The sequence below is a fragment of the Gasterosteus aculeatus genome, chromosome 7 (assembly GCF_964276395.1).
Source record: "Gasterosteus aculeatus chromosome 7, fGasAcu3.hap1.1, whole genome shotgun sequence".
In the NCBI taxonomy this organism is placed as follows: Eukaryota; Metazoa; Chordata; class Actinopteri; order Perciformes; family Gasterosteidae; genus Gasterosteus; species Gasterosteus aculeatus.
The window spans coordinates 15,145,496-15,162,729 of NC_135694.1; the positions used below are offsets into that span (position 1 = coordinate 15,145,496).

The 17,234-nt window shown below is 44.3% G+C and overlaps 1 protein-coding gene across 2 annotated transcripts in view; it reads right to left on the minus strand.

Annotated features, from left to right (window-relative positions):
* The window catches only part of opcml (opioid binding protein/cell adhesion molecule-like), a 215,589-nt gene that overhangs the window by 130,145 nt on the left and 68,210 nt on the right, over nt 1-17,234 (minus strand). The window contains exon 2 of one of the 2 annotated variants that reach the window (XM_040181443.2): nt 1,329-1,404. In XM_040181443.2, the coding sequence (XP_040037377.1) occupies nt 1,329-1,404 (76 nt within the window). Of the gene's footprint in view, nt 1-1,328; nt 1,874-17,234 lie in introns of those variants that run through there. The other variant, XM_040181442.2, reaches the window with a different exon arrangement.

Sequence of the window (17,234 nt, forward strand, 5' to 3'; positions counted from 1 at the left end):
TGGAGGCAGCTGAACTGCACTGACCTGACAGCTTGAGGATAATGTGTAATTATATTACAAATATAGAGTTATAAGAGATAATATACATATATAGAGACATAAACATGATATTACAGTCATGTTAATGTGCGGGCAAATTTCCTCTTTTGAGAGCAACGTTTTGTTAATCATGCTTAAGTTAGCAGTGTACTAGCATCTGTATACACTGTGTGCTACTGTTCAGCATTTTTTGAAAAGCATGACTTCACGCTTATTTGGTCTCGACTGCAAATGTATCTTGATTCTTTGCAAAATGTGAAGCTGATTCTATTATGTCCTTCATCAATTCTCTTAACCCTTGATTATTACCATTGAAACATGAAACAATTACCGGTATATCAGCTCTCTCACTGACCCTCAGTCTCCAGCCGACACTGACAATTAGGCAGCTAAACAGTGGATGTAACAGGTGTATTACAGTCCAAGTAAATGGGTGTTTTATGTCTGTTTCTAAGGAAAATGTTTCTGTTAGACTATGTGCACGTTTTACATTATGTATGTTTGTGTGTGTGTTGGCATGTGGGTAGGTGGAGCGGACACATCTTTTCACAGTGACTGATTGTGAAGTTGCAGCACCGCACCTGGTCTATTCTTATACAAAGAACTACAGCAAGCATACCGTGCAATTTGATGAGACAAAAAAATAGGAATCACCGTGAGAGGAGAGAAGATTTAGAAATAGGAATATAGGACTTGGCGGATCATATATATATATACCGCTACATTGTGTGTGTATACACAATGTAGCTGTATATTTGTGTGTGTGTGTGTGTGTGTGTGTGTGTGTGTGTGTGTGTGTAGGTGTTTGTGTGAATGTGTGTATGAGAATCTAAATAATAATTATTTATCATTTATGCCACAATCTGTTCGAAATAGTCACTGTCTTCATGAAGTCTGACGAACGCAAATCAGCCCTAACATTAAAAGTCATAATCGCATTTGTATCACAGAATGAAATCAATACGTAGACAACCCCTCCCAGGCCGAATTTGAGTATCTAAGCTCAGCGGGTACTTAAGCAACCGGATCAATAACATTCAAGGGCAATGAGCAAGAGAGGCTGGAAACCGACATGCGCACATTATGCAACTTGCACACGACGCGCGTGCAGTGGCCGTACTTCTATCGGTAGGCGCAATGCATATGGAAGAACGGGACATCAGAGGTGACCTTTAGTAACTCCCGGTCCAGCCGACGCTCGCTGCAGAACACGAGGAGATAAATCTGCATGCGGCTCGAGATGAGATGCCATTAGTGATGTGGTGAAGACACACAGTTAGGAGACTTACTTTAACACGGCGCTGTCCCCCTGTCTCACGGTGATGTTGTCCTTTAATACCGAATCCCCGCTCCTGGCCGGAACTCCTGCAGGTACAAGGATTAACAATTTAAGTCCGAGGAGGACGAGGCATTTGCCCGGCGCCGACAAATAGCCACAGATCCCCATCTCGTGCTGTCAATGCGCAACTTCCAGGGCAACTTGGAAACCGTCGGATATTCCGTTTTTGCGTCTCGAGATGCGGATCGCCACAAACGAGATGCGGTGTCGCCTTCCGGAGCCGAGGACGACCTATTAGCGCTCCGAGGAAACGGGATTGTTACAAAATACTGTCGATGAAAGCAGGACGACTAAGGAGTCGCTCGAGGAAACTGACTTAAGAGGAGAGAAGAGCTCACGCCTCTCAGAGAGAAATGTGCACGTCTCCTACGCTTCCAAATGCCGTGAAATGGATGCTCTAGAAGAGGTGCATCAGCCAAGTCTGGTCTGTGTCTCTCTCGCTCTCTCCCTCTCTCTCCTCTCTCTCGCTCTCTCTCTTCTTGCTGTCGTCCGGGTTCACGGTGTGAACGTCTGTATGAACACCCAATGCAAAAGGCTCATTTCATCCTCTCTCTCTCTCTGACCACATATGGTCTGCAGTCAGTTCTCACAGTGGTTAGAGTAGGTGGTCCCAGGATTGGGTCCAAGGCGCTTAAAATAAGTGTTACTCAATTTAAAACTTTCAACTCGCACAGCGCTTTGTGTCCTTTTGCACCGCTGTTTATTTGTAGTTTGCAAACTGCTTAAGATGGTTTACAAGAGACTAAGCGACATGACAAATACTCGTCATGCGACACATTTAATATAAGCGTTGTGAAACATGAATCCTTTTGTTCATTTTTGTAGCGGGGAATAAAGATAACATTTAACATTTGTTCCTGTGATTAAATATATGGAATGCAGACTATTGGGTTCAAATGTTGGGATATCTCTAGGAGTATCATTTGTGGGAAACGCATAGTGATTTTTGGTTGATTTTAAGGTATGTTCTTGTTAGATGAAGGTGGATTAACTTGCTGGATGTTCGGCATGTTTCTGGATAATTTAAGGATGGGTCATGTAAAGGTCTTTCATTCAATCAGTCATTCATACTGTATTACAAAATAATGTTTTTACATGCAGGTCCAGTGGGCACTTGCTGAAGTCTTGCTTTGGGTGTTTATAATACATGGAAAAATGATATATATATATATATATATATATATATATATTTCATAAATGGAGTTATGGTATCTTTTCAGATGCCCATAACATCCTCTAGGAATACAGCCATAAATAGATTAGCAACCAGTGGCAGCATGTAAGCGACCTGGAAGCTTCGGTGTCTGGCACACGTCAGCATTTAGTCTCAAGACTAAAATGGTGTTTTGTGCTTACACGTTGAAGATTCTTAAATGTATGTGTGTTTGATTAAGTTATAGCACAGAAAACCAGGTTGTATGCACAGGAAAACTGCCCCAAGCTCCCTGGGTGAAACTCTGCGCTGTCCATCTAAGCAAAAAAAGTTCTGAGTATAAAATGACTCCAATCTACTGTCGATCTTCCAAAACCATGTGGCCCATAGAGCAAGCTCATTACTGATTTCTTTAACCCCTCCTTATTTATGGCGTTATATTTGTGCCACAATCCTGAGCGCGTAATTGTAAATTTTGAGCACAGAGAACTATGTTGTAGCAAAGAAAAACATCCCGTGCGCGCAGTTTACTCAGGTGCCCTCTCCACAAACTGGTTTTCTGCGCGCAGGCAGCGGTTGCTGCGCTCTCTCCACCTCTTCACGCTGCGCTCGCTCGACGTTTCACTCACGCGCTCGCTCGACTTGCAGCAGCGTTACATTTGTGCCACAAAACCAACCAATCAGAGAATTAAAGAAGGTCCATTGTGATTGGCTGTTGGTCTCCAATCACAACGCTTCCTAAAGAAGATGAAAAAAAGTGATATTAGAAGTCCGGCTAGCCACCATCAGACGTGACCGAAGCAATTGATGAGAACAGCAAGTGTTTTAATCCAGGCCGTTAGCATTTAGCACAAATGCTGCAAACTTCAACAACTCGCTGAGCTTCCGCGATGCTGTAGGTAGTTCTACTAGCGTTGTGATTGGCCAGACAAGACCAGCCAGCAGGCTGTGATCTCTAAATTTAAAGCTTGTCTAAGGATATCAAAACCTGGATGAGCAGCAGCTTTCTGATGTAAAACAAAACAGAAGTTATTTTATTGGGCCTATAGCGCATTTCAAGTCAGCTTTCTGGTGATGTAGTTTCTCTGTAATATATCAAAAGTGATGCGAAAAATAACGATGCATTTGTTACTTCTACACTAGATTACTGGAATTATGTATTATCAGGCTGCTCTTAAAAGTCTCTTTAGCCTCTCCATTTGATTCAGAATGCTGCAACACGTCTATTAACAAGAACTAAGAAAAGGGATCATATTATTCCTGTATTAGCTTCTCTCCCTGTTAAATCAAGAATATAACTTACGGTACTTCTCCTCACCTACAAGTTGCACTTGTTCCCTATCTTAAGGAGCTTATGATACCGTATTGCCCTACAAAAGAGCTGCGCTTGTTACCTAGAGTCTTAAAAAGTTGGATGGGAGCCAGAACCTTCAGGCATCAAGCTCCTCTTTTGTGGAAAACAGCTTTGAGGGACAGACCCTCCGAGGGACAGACCCAGACACCTCATTTAAGACTAGGCTTAAGACTTTCCTCTTTAATAATTATAGTTAGGGCCGGCTCAGGTTAGCCGGGACCAGCCCAAGATAAGCTGCTATAGGCCTAGACTGCCGGGAACGACTGAGCTCCTCTCTCCTCTTCTTTCTCTCCTCCTATAAGAATTCACATCTCATTTATGCACATTAATTCCGCTTCCTCCCTCGAGTTTTTGTGCTTTCTCTCCACATACCCAGTAATACAGGCCGAGTACTACCTAGGAAGCGTTGGCGTTTGTCGAGTTGGGAGAATGAATGAATGAACATGAAAAAGCCTGATTAGCACTGTTCAATACTTGTAACTTAATGAGCAGGCCATCACATGTACCCAACCAGTTTACTCTCAGGTTGTTATAGAAGAATTATGATGATGTCTTGTACCAAAGAAATTTAGCTAAGATAAGACTTAATTACAATGATATCTACCTGGGAAGCAACACAAGTCCTGATTATAAGCTTGACTTAATGGTTTTTAAATTAAATCCGTCCCTGACCTCGGCAAAATCTAAGATACGTGGGCTTAATTAGTGAAGACTACAGGGTGGCTAAAGCTCTCGTTCACAAAAGCCCCCTACTCCCTTTCTTAGTCAATTAAGACTGCAACATTTGTTCATGCGATTTCCTGTTAACAACTTAGTGACATATACTATGAATTCACTGTGAGTATAAAGACAACACCATCAAGAGAGAGAAGGAAGAGTCACAAGCATCAAGTGCTGTTTTTTCATCCATTTGTTCTGAACAAAAAGGAGGACAAAAAAGAAGACAGAAATCCTTTCAATCCATGTCATGCGGATTATCTTTTAGACCGCCATTGTTCTGCCTAACAGCGGGTCAGGTACATCTGGTGACCTTGTGAAAGCTTCACCACAAGTGAGGGGTTCAAGCAAGCAGAAATGACAAATTACAATGGCTTTGTTTATTGCATGACCCCTATGAATCCCTCTTGATGTATCAATACCCAGGGGTAGGACAAAAGAAGAAAGCTAAACTATGTGGCCTAGATCAACTACACTTACTCTAAAACAGGAGGGGGACATATGGATTTTAACATACCCAATTGAACAAAGTCATTTAACTTGATTCATCGTCTTTTTGATCAGTCACAGGCAAACACAGCCCAGCTCCTCCCTGAAGATTGTGTTTCTCATTTATTTGACTTATATATGCAGTGACATTCACATAATTTCCTACTGCGTTGCATTAACACCAGGCCCTGCGTCGTTTATGCAAACAATGCATGATAATTAAACATTAACAAGCAAGTATGGTCGGAGTCAACAGACAATCCACCGGCCTCTGACCAAAATAAAATAATACACATATAAAAAACGCTCACTCAATTGTTTCAGTCATCTGCAGGAGCTCATAATGACACATGAAACCGCCATGATATCATCTTCCACTGGACATGCAGTGTATCCTGGGATGTCATAGTTTTATAGGCTGCTTAATAATCTGGGTCAAGTAATTACTAAAAAAGCAGTCCCTATTGACATTATTTTAGCTATTTAAAGACCCTGTGCTGGAAAATCTCTGCTTATGTCTATTTTTCATCGAACTGAGTTGTACAGAACTGGATTTTAATCAGCTTCAGCCTCAGCATGTGGAACAAAAGGTTGTCGCCAGCCCTTAGAACGCAGGGTGGGTCTTTCTGTATTTTCAGCGATCTGTGCTGGTTTTTGTCGCATCTGATCCCAATCCCAGTCTGCCCTGGTTCTCTCTTCACTAATGCGGGATGTGGGACGTGTCGCAAAGTCAGTCAATGTATCCATTGCGTGAGGCCATGAATTATTTAAGAAGCCAGTTTGTTTTAACTTATTTGAATGTATAGACATCCTGTGTTATCAATAGATATAATTCTCCCAGCAGACACTCAGAGTTTACTGACCTTAGCATGACATTCGGTTGTGCATACAACAAAATGTACGTTTTTGCACAAAGATTCATTATTGATACAAAGTGTATTAGTAATGTGCGTTTGATTAAAAAAAAACTCTTCTTCCAGCCAGTCAACATCTCACACATTTTCAGCAATTGACAAAAAGGATGGCTGAAAGTCATAGCTAAATCCTCCTCCATAGGCATTAAGGCATTAAGCCTTTATGAGAACCGTCAAAATATGAATGGCATCTAGGGCAACATGGTGTGTGTTTGTGTGTATGCACGCATTTTCTACAGTTTTTCTAGTTGCCCTTTGGATTTGATAAGAAGAAATCTGATGTCTTGATCATAATATTGAAACCATGTCACTAAAATTAGGTAGTTCTTGCAGTTGATGTGACACATCCGTCTGGATAGATTTGATTCTATGATTGTGCCTCTGTGAATGGTTTGGATAATGCTGCTTTGTGATGACATTTCAACAGATACCTTTGAGGGAAAGCTTGATACAATTAGAGAGTGTTACAAAAAGATTAGTTAAAAGTGAAATGATCTGGCGATGTTCAGTAATTTTTACAATAAAAACACTTTGGCAGCCTTTGCAGTTAACAGCCACTACTCGTTCCCATAAACAAATAATGATGAAATTCCAATATGATGGTTTTTTTAGAATTCATTAGTAAGAACTCACTTTGGCCACTGAGCTTCCCAGATTTATAGACACCACAGTCTTCCAGAAAACATAAGAGCCAATATTGTTGCCTTAATGTCAGTCTCATCCGCATTAAATTGTCTATAACCCAAGGGTTATAAACAAGTTGGTGGCAATAACAGTGTCCAATCTGACGTCAGAAGAACAGTTCCCACTAATGGTTTACCAGAGATGGCTCCTGCTCACTTAAAGATGATTGCATCTGAATGAGCAATTTCCATTCAAATATTAGTCAAATGGAACTAATACCTATGAATAGAACAAATCAACTACTCAGATCATATTTGACACCGACATATGAAAGACACCTTTGGGGAAACAATACCTACCTACCTTTGATGAAGGAATATTTAAAGAGAGGTTAAGCACAATTTTATCACATTTCCACCTCGGCGGGAGTCAATCTGAACTTAATATCATAGATGAAGTATTTGTCAGTGTCACTTTAGTTACCCTAATAGTGATTTTGACTCGTTTACAAAGATTAAAATGCAGCCCAAGAGGATTTTTTTTGTTCTGTTTTTGGCGATGGATTTGGAGGAATATAAACAAACTGTAATCATGCAAAAATAATTGTCTTCTTTGTGTGTTCAGCTGCGGTTCATGATAGCCACAAGCAACTTAACCATGGTAGACCTATGCACATTAAAAATGATAATGACGTCACTTATTTGCATTGCATAGTAGCCTGAGACACGTCATGCAAAAAGCACTGCTTGTGGGAGTATTGTTCTATCACTTGTGTATATGAGAGTTTTGCTATAAGATAATACAATTTATTTTTTTATTTGGCGACTATAGTACACTGGTTATGTTCTGGTCAGTGGTACGCAGTTTGAGTACAAGTCAGCTTAATACTGTTGCATTTTGTGATACACATCCAAGTTTAATCACAGCATCTGCTGGACAAAAATGGATTTGTGGAAACAGCAGATCAACAATGTCGTTTGTGTTTTTTCTGAATACCAAAATTAATTTTTCCCACTGTACACCGAACTGACTGCTCAAACACATATCTTTGCACTGTGTAGAACAGGGGTCTCAATCTCCGGCCCCCGGGTCAAATCCAGCCTGCCGGGGCGTCCGTATTTTGGGGTACCCCCCCGTCGACCACACCGTTCGGCCAGTCAGCGCCTATTATCACAGTCGACCGCCCCTCGTAAATCATTCTCGTTTTCTTCCCGTGAAGAACTATAGCTCCCTCAGCTAATCTTGGCTAGCTTGGAGTGCTGCTTAACGGTTCGCAGACGATCCATTAGGACGCGTCGCCGAACGCAGCTCCTGGCTGTAGTCTGGATTTTCTGGGTAAGTGACTTCATAAAAGTATATCTGGTTACTACACAGTATTAGGGCAGTGTCCGGGCCAAGGCGAACTGTTCTCCCGACGGCTCGGTATTTGATTACCTGTGTTGCGTTACGGTGAGCCTGCCGGGTCTCGGTTAGCATTAGTTTGCTAGTCGAGCCGAGTAACCGTTGTTTTGCTAACGTGTCACGCCGAGCAAACTGTTACGGTGCGCGGTTAGCGGGATTAACCCCCCGTTACCGAAACAATTTACCGTCAAGCTAACGCTAGGCTCGGCTAATTGTGGTGTATTCCCCTCTCTTCTCAGTTGCTATGTCGGCCGCTACCCCCGCCAAAGGGTCAGAGCTGAAGGCCAAAGAGGCTGCATCCCGCCCGTGCCCTGCGTCATGCGGGGCGTCCATCTCGGGCAGGGACCCTCATCAGATGTGCATAGCCTGCATGGGCGCTAAACACGCCCAGGCGGCTCTGGCGGACCCACAGTCCTGTCTACCCTGTAAGCCAATGCCGGAGAAGATTCGGGAGGGACGGCTTAGAGTGGCGGCATCCTCAAAGCAGGACCCGTGCCTGTCTGGAACTGCCCCAAAAGCCTCAACCAGCGCCCACCTGCCGTGAGCTTCTTCGAGCTGGGCGGACATGATGGATGCTGAGTCCCCGGAAATGCCTCCACTTTTCGACTGCTCGAACAGGAGCCGGGTGGTGAGGACGCAGAGGGCGATGCCAACTCTGACCTCCTTGACGTGGACGACATGGAAGAGGAGGAGGATGACTCCACTTTTCCTGTCGAACCACCCAGACCCCCTAGTGCATCTGATGTTGTCCCCCCAGTGGACAACAACCTGTATGAGGTCTGCAAACGGGTCACGTCAAAATTGGGCATACAATGGCCAGCAGCCCAAGATGCTACAGGGGGGGAAAGAGACCTATACGACGGTAAAAGGCTGCCGCCAACCCTACCGCCGTCTAAACAACTTCTGCCAGCCGTGCCCATCTGCATGAAGGAGATGGGCAGGTACTGGTCCAGCCCGTTCAAGAGTAAGCTCCCGACTAAGGGCTACTCTAAACTGGAAGTTGATGGGATGGGAGAGCTGGGCCTAGCAGGCCCACCAGAGCTAGAACCTTCAGTGGCTTACCACCTCCACCCAAACCGCCGCTCTCTCTCAGCTTCCTCTTACATCACCCTGCCTAATAAAACAGAGCGCCTCACCGCCTCTGTTTTGCAGAGAATGTACCGCTATGCGGCACAGTCAGTGTGTTCGCTAAACGCGGTGACTTTGCTGGGAGAAATCTTAGAGGAGATGGGCAGGCAACTGGACTCTGGGTCACCAAACCCGGCCCTGTGGGATGAGATTTGCGTAGTAAATGATCCTCATCCTCCGCTCATCACGCGGTGCGGTGCGGTGCAGGGCTGCGGCCGTGTGATGGGACTTGCGGTCTCAGGCGAGAGGGCCCTATGGCTGAATCTTTCGGGCCTCAGCGATGTGCAGAAGGCAGAGGTGATGGATGCTGCTTATGACCCAGCTAAGGGTTTGTTTGGCCCTGCTCTTGAAAAGATGAGGGAGGCCAGCACCCTCAGAAAACAAGAGGGCGAAGCCTTCGACCTCTGTTTGCCCCGTAAGCACATCCCTCGCACCCCGCAGGTGCCCAGGGCTTGTTTTGCAGCTGCAGCTGTGAGAGGGGCACGAGTCAGCAGACTGTCCGGCAGCCTCGGACAAACCATGGGGCAAACACTCCTTTGCAGCCGCTGCAGCAAAGAACCGCCCATCCCACCCCAGGGAAGAGAAGAAGAAGCGCACGTCCTAACCGGCCTTGCTTTTCCCTCCCCTCCACCTTCAAAGAAAAGAAGGGAGGTGGTGGTGAGACAAACCCCCCGAGTTTGTATTCCAAATTCCCTGGTGTTTTCCAGTTCTCCAGAGGATTTTTTGATGTTTCTCCCCCCTCACGTTCAAGGGAGGGAGTATCGGGGGCGGTGGGTAACACAGTGTCACCAAGCACTTCTTCCTACCTCAAACAAAGTTATAAAGTTTGTATTCTCGCAGCCAGGTCGAAGGCCGAGGGCGAAATACATGATAAAAACAAATCCATGTCATGGCCCCATAATCCCCACAGGGGGAGCTCGCGCTCCACCGAGGGGAGGCCGCGAAGTGACGTCACCGTACGGTGCCTTCAGCCCACTCACTGGTCGGGCAGAACGGTGGCGCGCATGCGCAGTGCATCCGTGGGTCTTATCCACTATTTCTCAGGGGTACAGACTACAATTCGCTATTGAGCCACCCAGATTCAACGGGGTGTTAGTTTCAGTAGCCAAGGGCGATTCAGCTTGAGTCCTAGAGGGCGAAATAACATCGCTGTTGAACAAACAGGCGATCAGAGCTGTCCCGAGCGAGGAAGCTCAGCGGGGTTTTCACTCCCGCTACTTCCTCATCCCAAAAAAGGGGAGTACTTCCTTCCGTCCCATTTTAGATCTCCGTGTGTTAAACAGGCACTTACGCAAGTACACGTTCAGGATGTTAACACACAAGGGGCTCTGTCGTTCAATACGTCCAGGGGATTGGTTTGTAACGATCGATCTCTCGGACGCTTATTTTCATATCGCCATTTATCCAGCACACCGGAGGTTTCTCAGGTTTGCTTATCAGGGCAAAGCCTACGAGTACCAAGCCATCCCATTCGGGCTCTCATTAGCCCCGCGGGTGTTCAGCAGGTGTGTGGAAGCCGCTTTGGCTCCGTTACGGAACGGCGGCATCAGGATTTTCACGTACATAGACGATTATACAATAATGACCTGGCCAAGAGGCAGTAGCACAGTCCACACAAGTGACACAAACAGCACAAATACCATGCAGTTTGACAAACACATGAAAACAATTTGCTAAAAACAACATAGTTAAGTTAATCAACACTATGTACAAAAAAGGCAGATTAAAAAGCATTCTTTATAAAAAATGGGAGAGAGAGCGAGTGAAGTGAGGGCTGATTAGCAAGTACAACAGTCAACTATGGCTTGTTGCAGCTTTTGTTTGAACATGTTAAGAGCGGTAAGGGCTGTTAGTTTGAGCGTGTTTTGTACTGAGTTCCAATCATTTGCAGCGGCAAAATGAAAGGAGTTATGACCAAACACAGTACGGACTTTTGAGGAGCAGGTGGAGGTTGTGGAAAGAATGTTGGATGGAGGTGAGGCTTTGAAGAATGGACACAGCAGAGTGGAGTGAGGCACCAGCTGAATATATGATGGTGTCATCAGCATAGAGATGAATACAGGAATTTCCAGCAGCTTTGGCTACATCATTAATATAAATGGAGAAAAAATAGGGCCAAAGATGGAGCCTTGAGGCACACCTTTTGAAATGTTAAGAGGTTCAGACATGATGTTTTTTGTCTTATCACGCTGGACACGACCAGCCAGGTCGCTAGCAAACCAGTTGCAATATTCACTGGACAAGCAAAGTCTTTGTTGTGGTTGACTGAGTCAAAAGCCTTTGCTATGTCTGTATAAGGTAGCTAAACAAGTCTGTTTGTCCATTGCGATGATGTCATCAAGGACATCAGTGTATCGGTGGTACATCCGTCGCCTTTCCTAACCCAGATTGCAGGTCAGACAAGATATAATTTGAGTCAATGAAGTGAATTACTCATTTATGTACCAGTTTCTTTTTCAGAGCCAGAGCCTCCTTTAAAGAGGGGGAGGATTGTAGCCGATTTCCAGTCAAGGGGGAAAACCGACAAATGAAATGACAGGTTAAACAGGCTTGTAATATGGGAAGCAATAATATAAGATAATATGAAAGAAGATGGAAACCATGAGTGTGAATACAGATGCGAGGAATAGTATAAATATCAGTCAGTGATTTCTAGCTTTTAATGTTAGATTTAACATGATCTGTGAAGCAGAGAATATAGTCAGGCTGGGAGATAATGGAAGTGGGCCAGTATTGGACCAGCCCAACACCCTGATGGCCTTTGGAAGGCAGAAAGAATTTCTAATGTTGTAGGAGCTGCCATTAGTTGAGTAAATGAGTTAATTTACCAGTCATAGACTTGAGACTTCACTGCAAAGAAGTTACAGCATCAATATTGCACTTAGAATACACACTTCACGGGAAGTTCTGTGTGCATCTATGTTAAACCTTGCTGAAACAACATTGAAGAGCCACAAACAAGCAACTTGCTCACATAACTCATCTCTTGTGATCTCTCCCTTTGTCTTGCTGACACTAAAACTATTATTCTGCTAACAATCAGTAGATGGACTGTACAATATTTGTGTCCTACATGGTTAGTGTGTGCTTTACAAAGCTGGCAAATAATGAATTATCACTAACAACAATTAAACAGATGAAGTAGTTATGAAGAAATCGAATCTTCCTCTAAGAATTATGAGATCACGTTCATGCTTTTTGCCACACTCCTTTTAATATTTAATGAATTTGCTTAAGCACATTCTTTTCCTGCGTATCTCTTAACAACATTAGCAAAAAGCTCACTGGGGCATTTTGAAAAAGCCTGCGCTCACAGAATAAAAGTCTGGCAGGCGTCACGCAATGGAAAGGAAAATACTGGCTTTGAGAGGAAAAATTAGGGCTAATCTTTTCCAAGTTAGTCCAAAAAACCTGAGAGTATACAGGATTTCCCCAAATAATACCATATTCCGTTCACACAAACAGTAACGCACAAGTGCTATCTCGACTTGGTTTTGTAGTTTTGTTTTATCGAATTATTTTTTAATTACATTTCATCAAAAATGTTATTGTTAATATTGCCAATAATATGCGCAATGCAGGTCCAATGACAGAAGACATTTGCAATGGCAAGACATGATTAATTCTAAAAACCTAGATTTTAATTAACTGGCATAACCATACAGATGATTTGTGTGCCAATGGGATTTGGTCAATAGGGATGATTGCATGAAATAGATATGTTCATTCAACATTCATTATCTCCCTGTTCCATTTTCTCCCGGGCAGAGCAGGTCTTTCCCAAGATCAAGATATCTCCCTCAAGTCGTCAGATGCATAAAGTCTTAGACCTGGAGCTTCTTTGTTGAATTGAATTATATTCCATTTACAAAGTAGAACTATTACAAATATAAATTAGTGATGAAATAGTTAATTTAGCTACATTTATCATTATCTGCAAATCTTACATGCATATTTAGCTGTGCATTTTATATAGTAAAAATTGCTTTTATGATTATCACATCGAATGGTATTACGGAGCGATCTTTCAGTATGTCTATATGAAAGATGAGTGAAACGACTCAGAGGACAGATTCATTATCCTTATCAAAAGCCAAACAGAAGACAAATATAAACTATTCTACTACCGGCTGCTTTTCCACAAAGCCTTGGGGAGCTGCATAAAGACAGCTAAAATGTGCAATAGGCTCTTCTCCAAACCTGCAATTGTTTTGATTGCACTTTGAACCCTGAAACCTCTAATGCCCCCCAATCTGTTCTGAACACAGTTATCCTACCTTAATGACCAAAAAGCGGGCTTTCTAAACAAACTTAGAAACGGACAGATATGAGTTCACATATAAAGTTGGACCAACCGAACGATATTGCCTTCACTGGACTCTGGATAGTACTGGCGTGGCTTAAAATGCATTTTACAAATGGGGATTCACTTTAAATCAATTTTGTAACTCACAGTCTCAACCCCTTACTGGACTCATCAACTCCTCCAATCACACTAATCCCCCCCCCACTATAAATTTAAATAAGTGTAGCCAATCAATCAGTATAAGCCTATCTGTGTGGACTCTATCTGTGTGGACCCCACAGTATATAAAACAGCACACACACCGTTGTGGGTCATCCTTTTTGTCTTTAGTGAACTTTGCCTTGAGGCCCGATATATCTTCATGTCCTTGCTGTCCTGATGAAAAAGGGATATACGATGAACGGTACGTGTTCACAGAGTGTCCACAGGCTTACTGTATTTGTGACCTCAGCATGGTTTCATACTATTTTGGTTGGCGGGGGCCCAAAAGATTTTCCATTGTGTTCATTTAAAGATATGTATTCTGGAGTATCAAGTCAATGGACCTTTCCTTTGGTAGCTTAGTTGTGTTTCAGAATGAGTTGTGTGTCAACTGAAAGATAGTTTGGAGCTTCATCATTCTCTCCTCTGAGCAATGACCGTATGAACACTTTGTTATGTCGGTAAAAGAGGCCATTTGGATAAACTGATTGCAGAGGCTGTGTGGACTCATCCAGGCCTCTTGAAATGGTTACATAGCTTTCCAAATACAACTTGATGAATGACCACACGGTGGGCTTTCAGTGCTCCTTGCTTTAACAGTGTGCAGGGATTTTAGATTATATATAGGGTGAGTTACAACAACGACAAACCCTGGTTCACAGCGGAACTCAGAACACTACGACTGCAGAAGGATCAGGCATTTAGGAGCGGGGACAAAGACTTGTACACAGAGTCAAAATACAAGTTTAGCAAGGCGGTGAGAGATGCTAAACGACTGTACTCTGAGAAACTCCAACAACAGTTCTGCGGTTTGGAGATCCTCAAACAGCTCACTAACTACAAGCCAAAAAAACCCCACTCCTATGTAGTCATGAAGTCTTTTGAATGGCTAGTCCTGACCCACCTGAAGTCCCTCACCGACCCCCTCCTGGACCCCCTGCAGTTTGCCTGCAGAGCCAACAGGTCTGTGGACGATGCTGTCAACATGGCCCTCCACTACATCCTCCAGCATCTGGACTCCCCAGGAACCTACGCCAGGATCCTGTTTGTGGACTTCAGCTCTGCCTTCAACACCATCATCCCGTCTCTGCTGCAGGACAAACTCTCCCAGCTGCACGTGCCCGACTCCACCTGCAAGTGGATCACAGACTTCCTGTCTGACAGGAAACAGCACGTGAAGCTGGGGAAACATGTCTCAGCCTCTCGGACCATCAGCGCCGGTTCCCCCCAAGGCTGCGTTCTTTCCCCTCTGCTTTTCTCCCTGTACACCAACAGCTGCACCTCCAGTCACCAGTCCGTCAAGCTCCTGAAGTTTGCGGATGACACCACCCTCATTGGACTGATCTCTGGTGGGGACGAGTCCTCCTACAAGTGGGAGTCTGACCATCTGGTGTTGTGGTGCAGCCAGAACAACCTGGAGCTCAACGCTCTAAAGACAGTGGAGATGGTTGTGGATTTCTGGCGGAACAGAGCCCCACCCTCCCCCATCACCCTGTGTGACTCCCCCGTCACTATTGTGGATTCCTTCCGTTTCCTGGGCTCCATCATCACCCAGGACCTCAAGTGGGAGCTGAACATCAGCTCCATCACAAAGAAGGCTCAGCAGAGGTTGTTCTTCCTGAGGCAGCTGAAGAAATTCAACCTGCCAAAGACGATGATGATCCACTTCTACACGGCCATCATCGAGTCCATCCTCTGCTCCTCCATCACCATCTGGTACGCTGCAGCCACAGCCAAGGACAAGGGCAGGCTGCAGCGTGTCATCCGCTCTGCAGAGAGGGTGATTGGCTGCAATCTGCCATCCCTGCAGGACTTGTTCGCTTCCAGGTCTCTGAAGCGAGCTAAAAAGATCGTGGCCACTGTCTGACTATAACATTCCACCGGTCACTCCCCTTCACACTGCACATGTCACTTTAACTGTAATTTATCGCTTTGTCGTCACTCGTCACTTAGTTACTTGTTCGCTAGTGCACTTTATGCTTAATATTTTTTAAACTTTTTTTATATTTTAAATTTTTAACTTTAAACTTTATTCCCTTGTTTTATACTAACCCATGCCTTGCCTATGTACATCTTGTTTAAATGTTGAGTATGAGTACTGTATTTTGTGCATTTTAAGGTTTTTCCACCTAGGACGAAACACCAGAATGTAAGCACTGATATAGAGCTCAGCGCTCGTGTGAAGAAAATTAAATGTGGAATCTACTCAAATAAAAGGAAGAAAGAAAAGGAAAATGTGTTTGTCTTTGAGCGGAATCCAGTTTACCCCTGTGGGTAGACACGTCATTTCCCGTTCAAGTGGGGAAACTGCACAACTTTAAGGAATCTTATTGTAGAACAGGAAAGCAACTTGACCGTGTGTGTCCCTTGTATCTTGTGGGTTCATTGAGTTTTGTTTGTAAAGTCTTCGATTGGGTCCAATTTCTACCCTCATCTGTGACAGAATGAACAGACCCCATATGGACTCAGCAGACTAATTTCTAGAGTAGGGATCAGACAATCTGGACGTGAAGAGCGCGTTTTGACAATGGAAGACAAACTCTGTCTTCGGGCCAAGGTGGTGCCAGAGGAAATGCCTTGCGCTCCGAGACCTCCTCAACCAAGAATAAGTCAGGGCAGCGGAAGCAGCGAACCCCCACTCACACTGGGCAGCAGCATACCCTCGTTCCCGCTGGGCCGCAGCGAACTCCCCTTCCCGCTGGGCCACAGCACCTGTTTTGGCCAACTTTTAATGTGCTGCATTTGAAACGCTAAGTGGTGTAGAATGTAATTGCATTTTTGTTCTTAGATTCATCCATCCTCTCTTACCGCAGTGTGTCCCTTTTATTTCTGTTTCTACTGAGAGATAATGCTGCAGCTGCGTTTAACCTTTACTGTTTGGCATTCGTTGAAGGCCTATGTCTGTAAGTATTTCTGTATGTAGCATGTAAATATGTACTCTTGACATACTGTATTGTGTTTCTTAACTAGTTTAGTACCTCTGTGTTAGGATTTTTCCATTAACAATGATGGTAAAATTAGCTTAGACGCTAACTTGTCAGGAAAGTAATGTTAACGTCTACTTAGCCTAAAGGCTACTAGTCATTTCTGGCATGACGGCTTTATGCAAAAAATTCTATTATGTATGTGGAGAGTTTTTAAGAGCAGTCCATGTAATGTTTCCAGTTAAAAAAATTAAGATTTCATTACACTCTACTTTGAATTTCTGAGGCTTTATTTGATGGATCTGCTGTTAGCTATCTGCTGAGGTAACCTGTTGATGCAAGAGAATTTGCGCCGGGCCACAGCTGACTCCCATTCCTACTGGGCCGCAGCGAATCCCTCTTCGCGGCCGCCAACCTTCCTTGGCTGCCGCCGACTTCTGATTCTGGCCCCCCGACGCCTGACCTCGTAGCCCGCAATTCTGCCCCCACATACGCCTGCCCCCCCAACACCCTAACTGCCTCATTTCAGTATCTGACTCCTGGACACTACCAATTCCTGTCCCTCGACTACGAATCCTGAAGTTGATTCCGGACCCCCATCCACTGCAGTTTCTGGCCCCTTGACTTCCGGATCTGCTGGTTCCA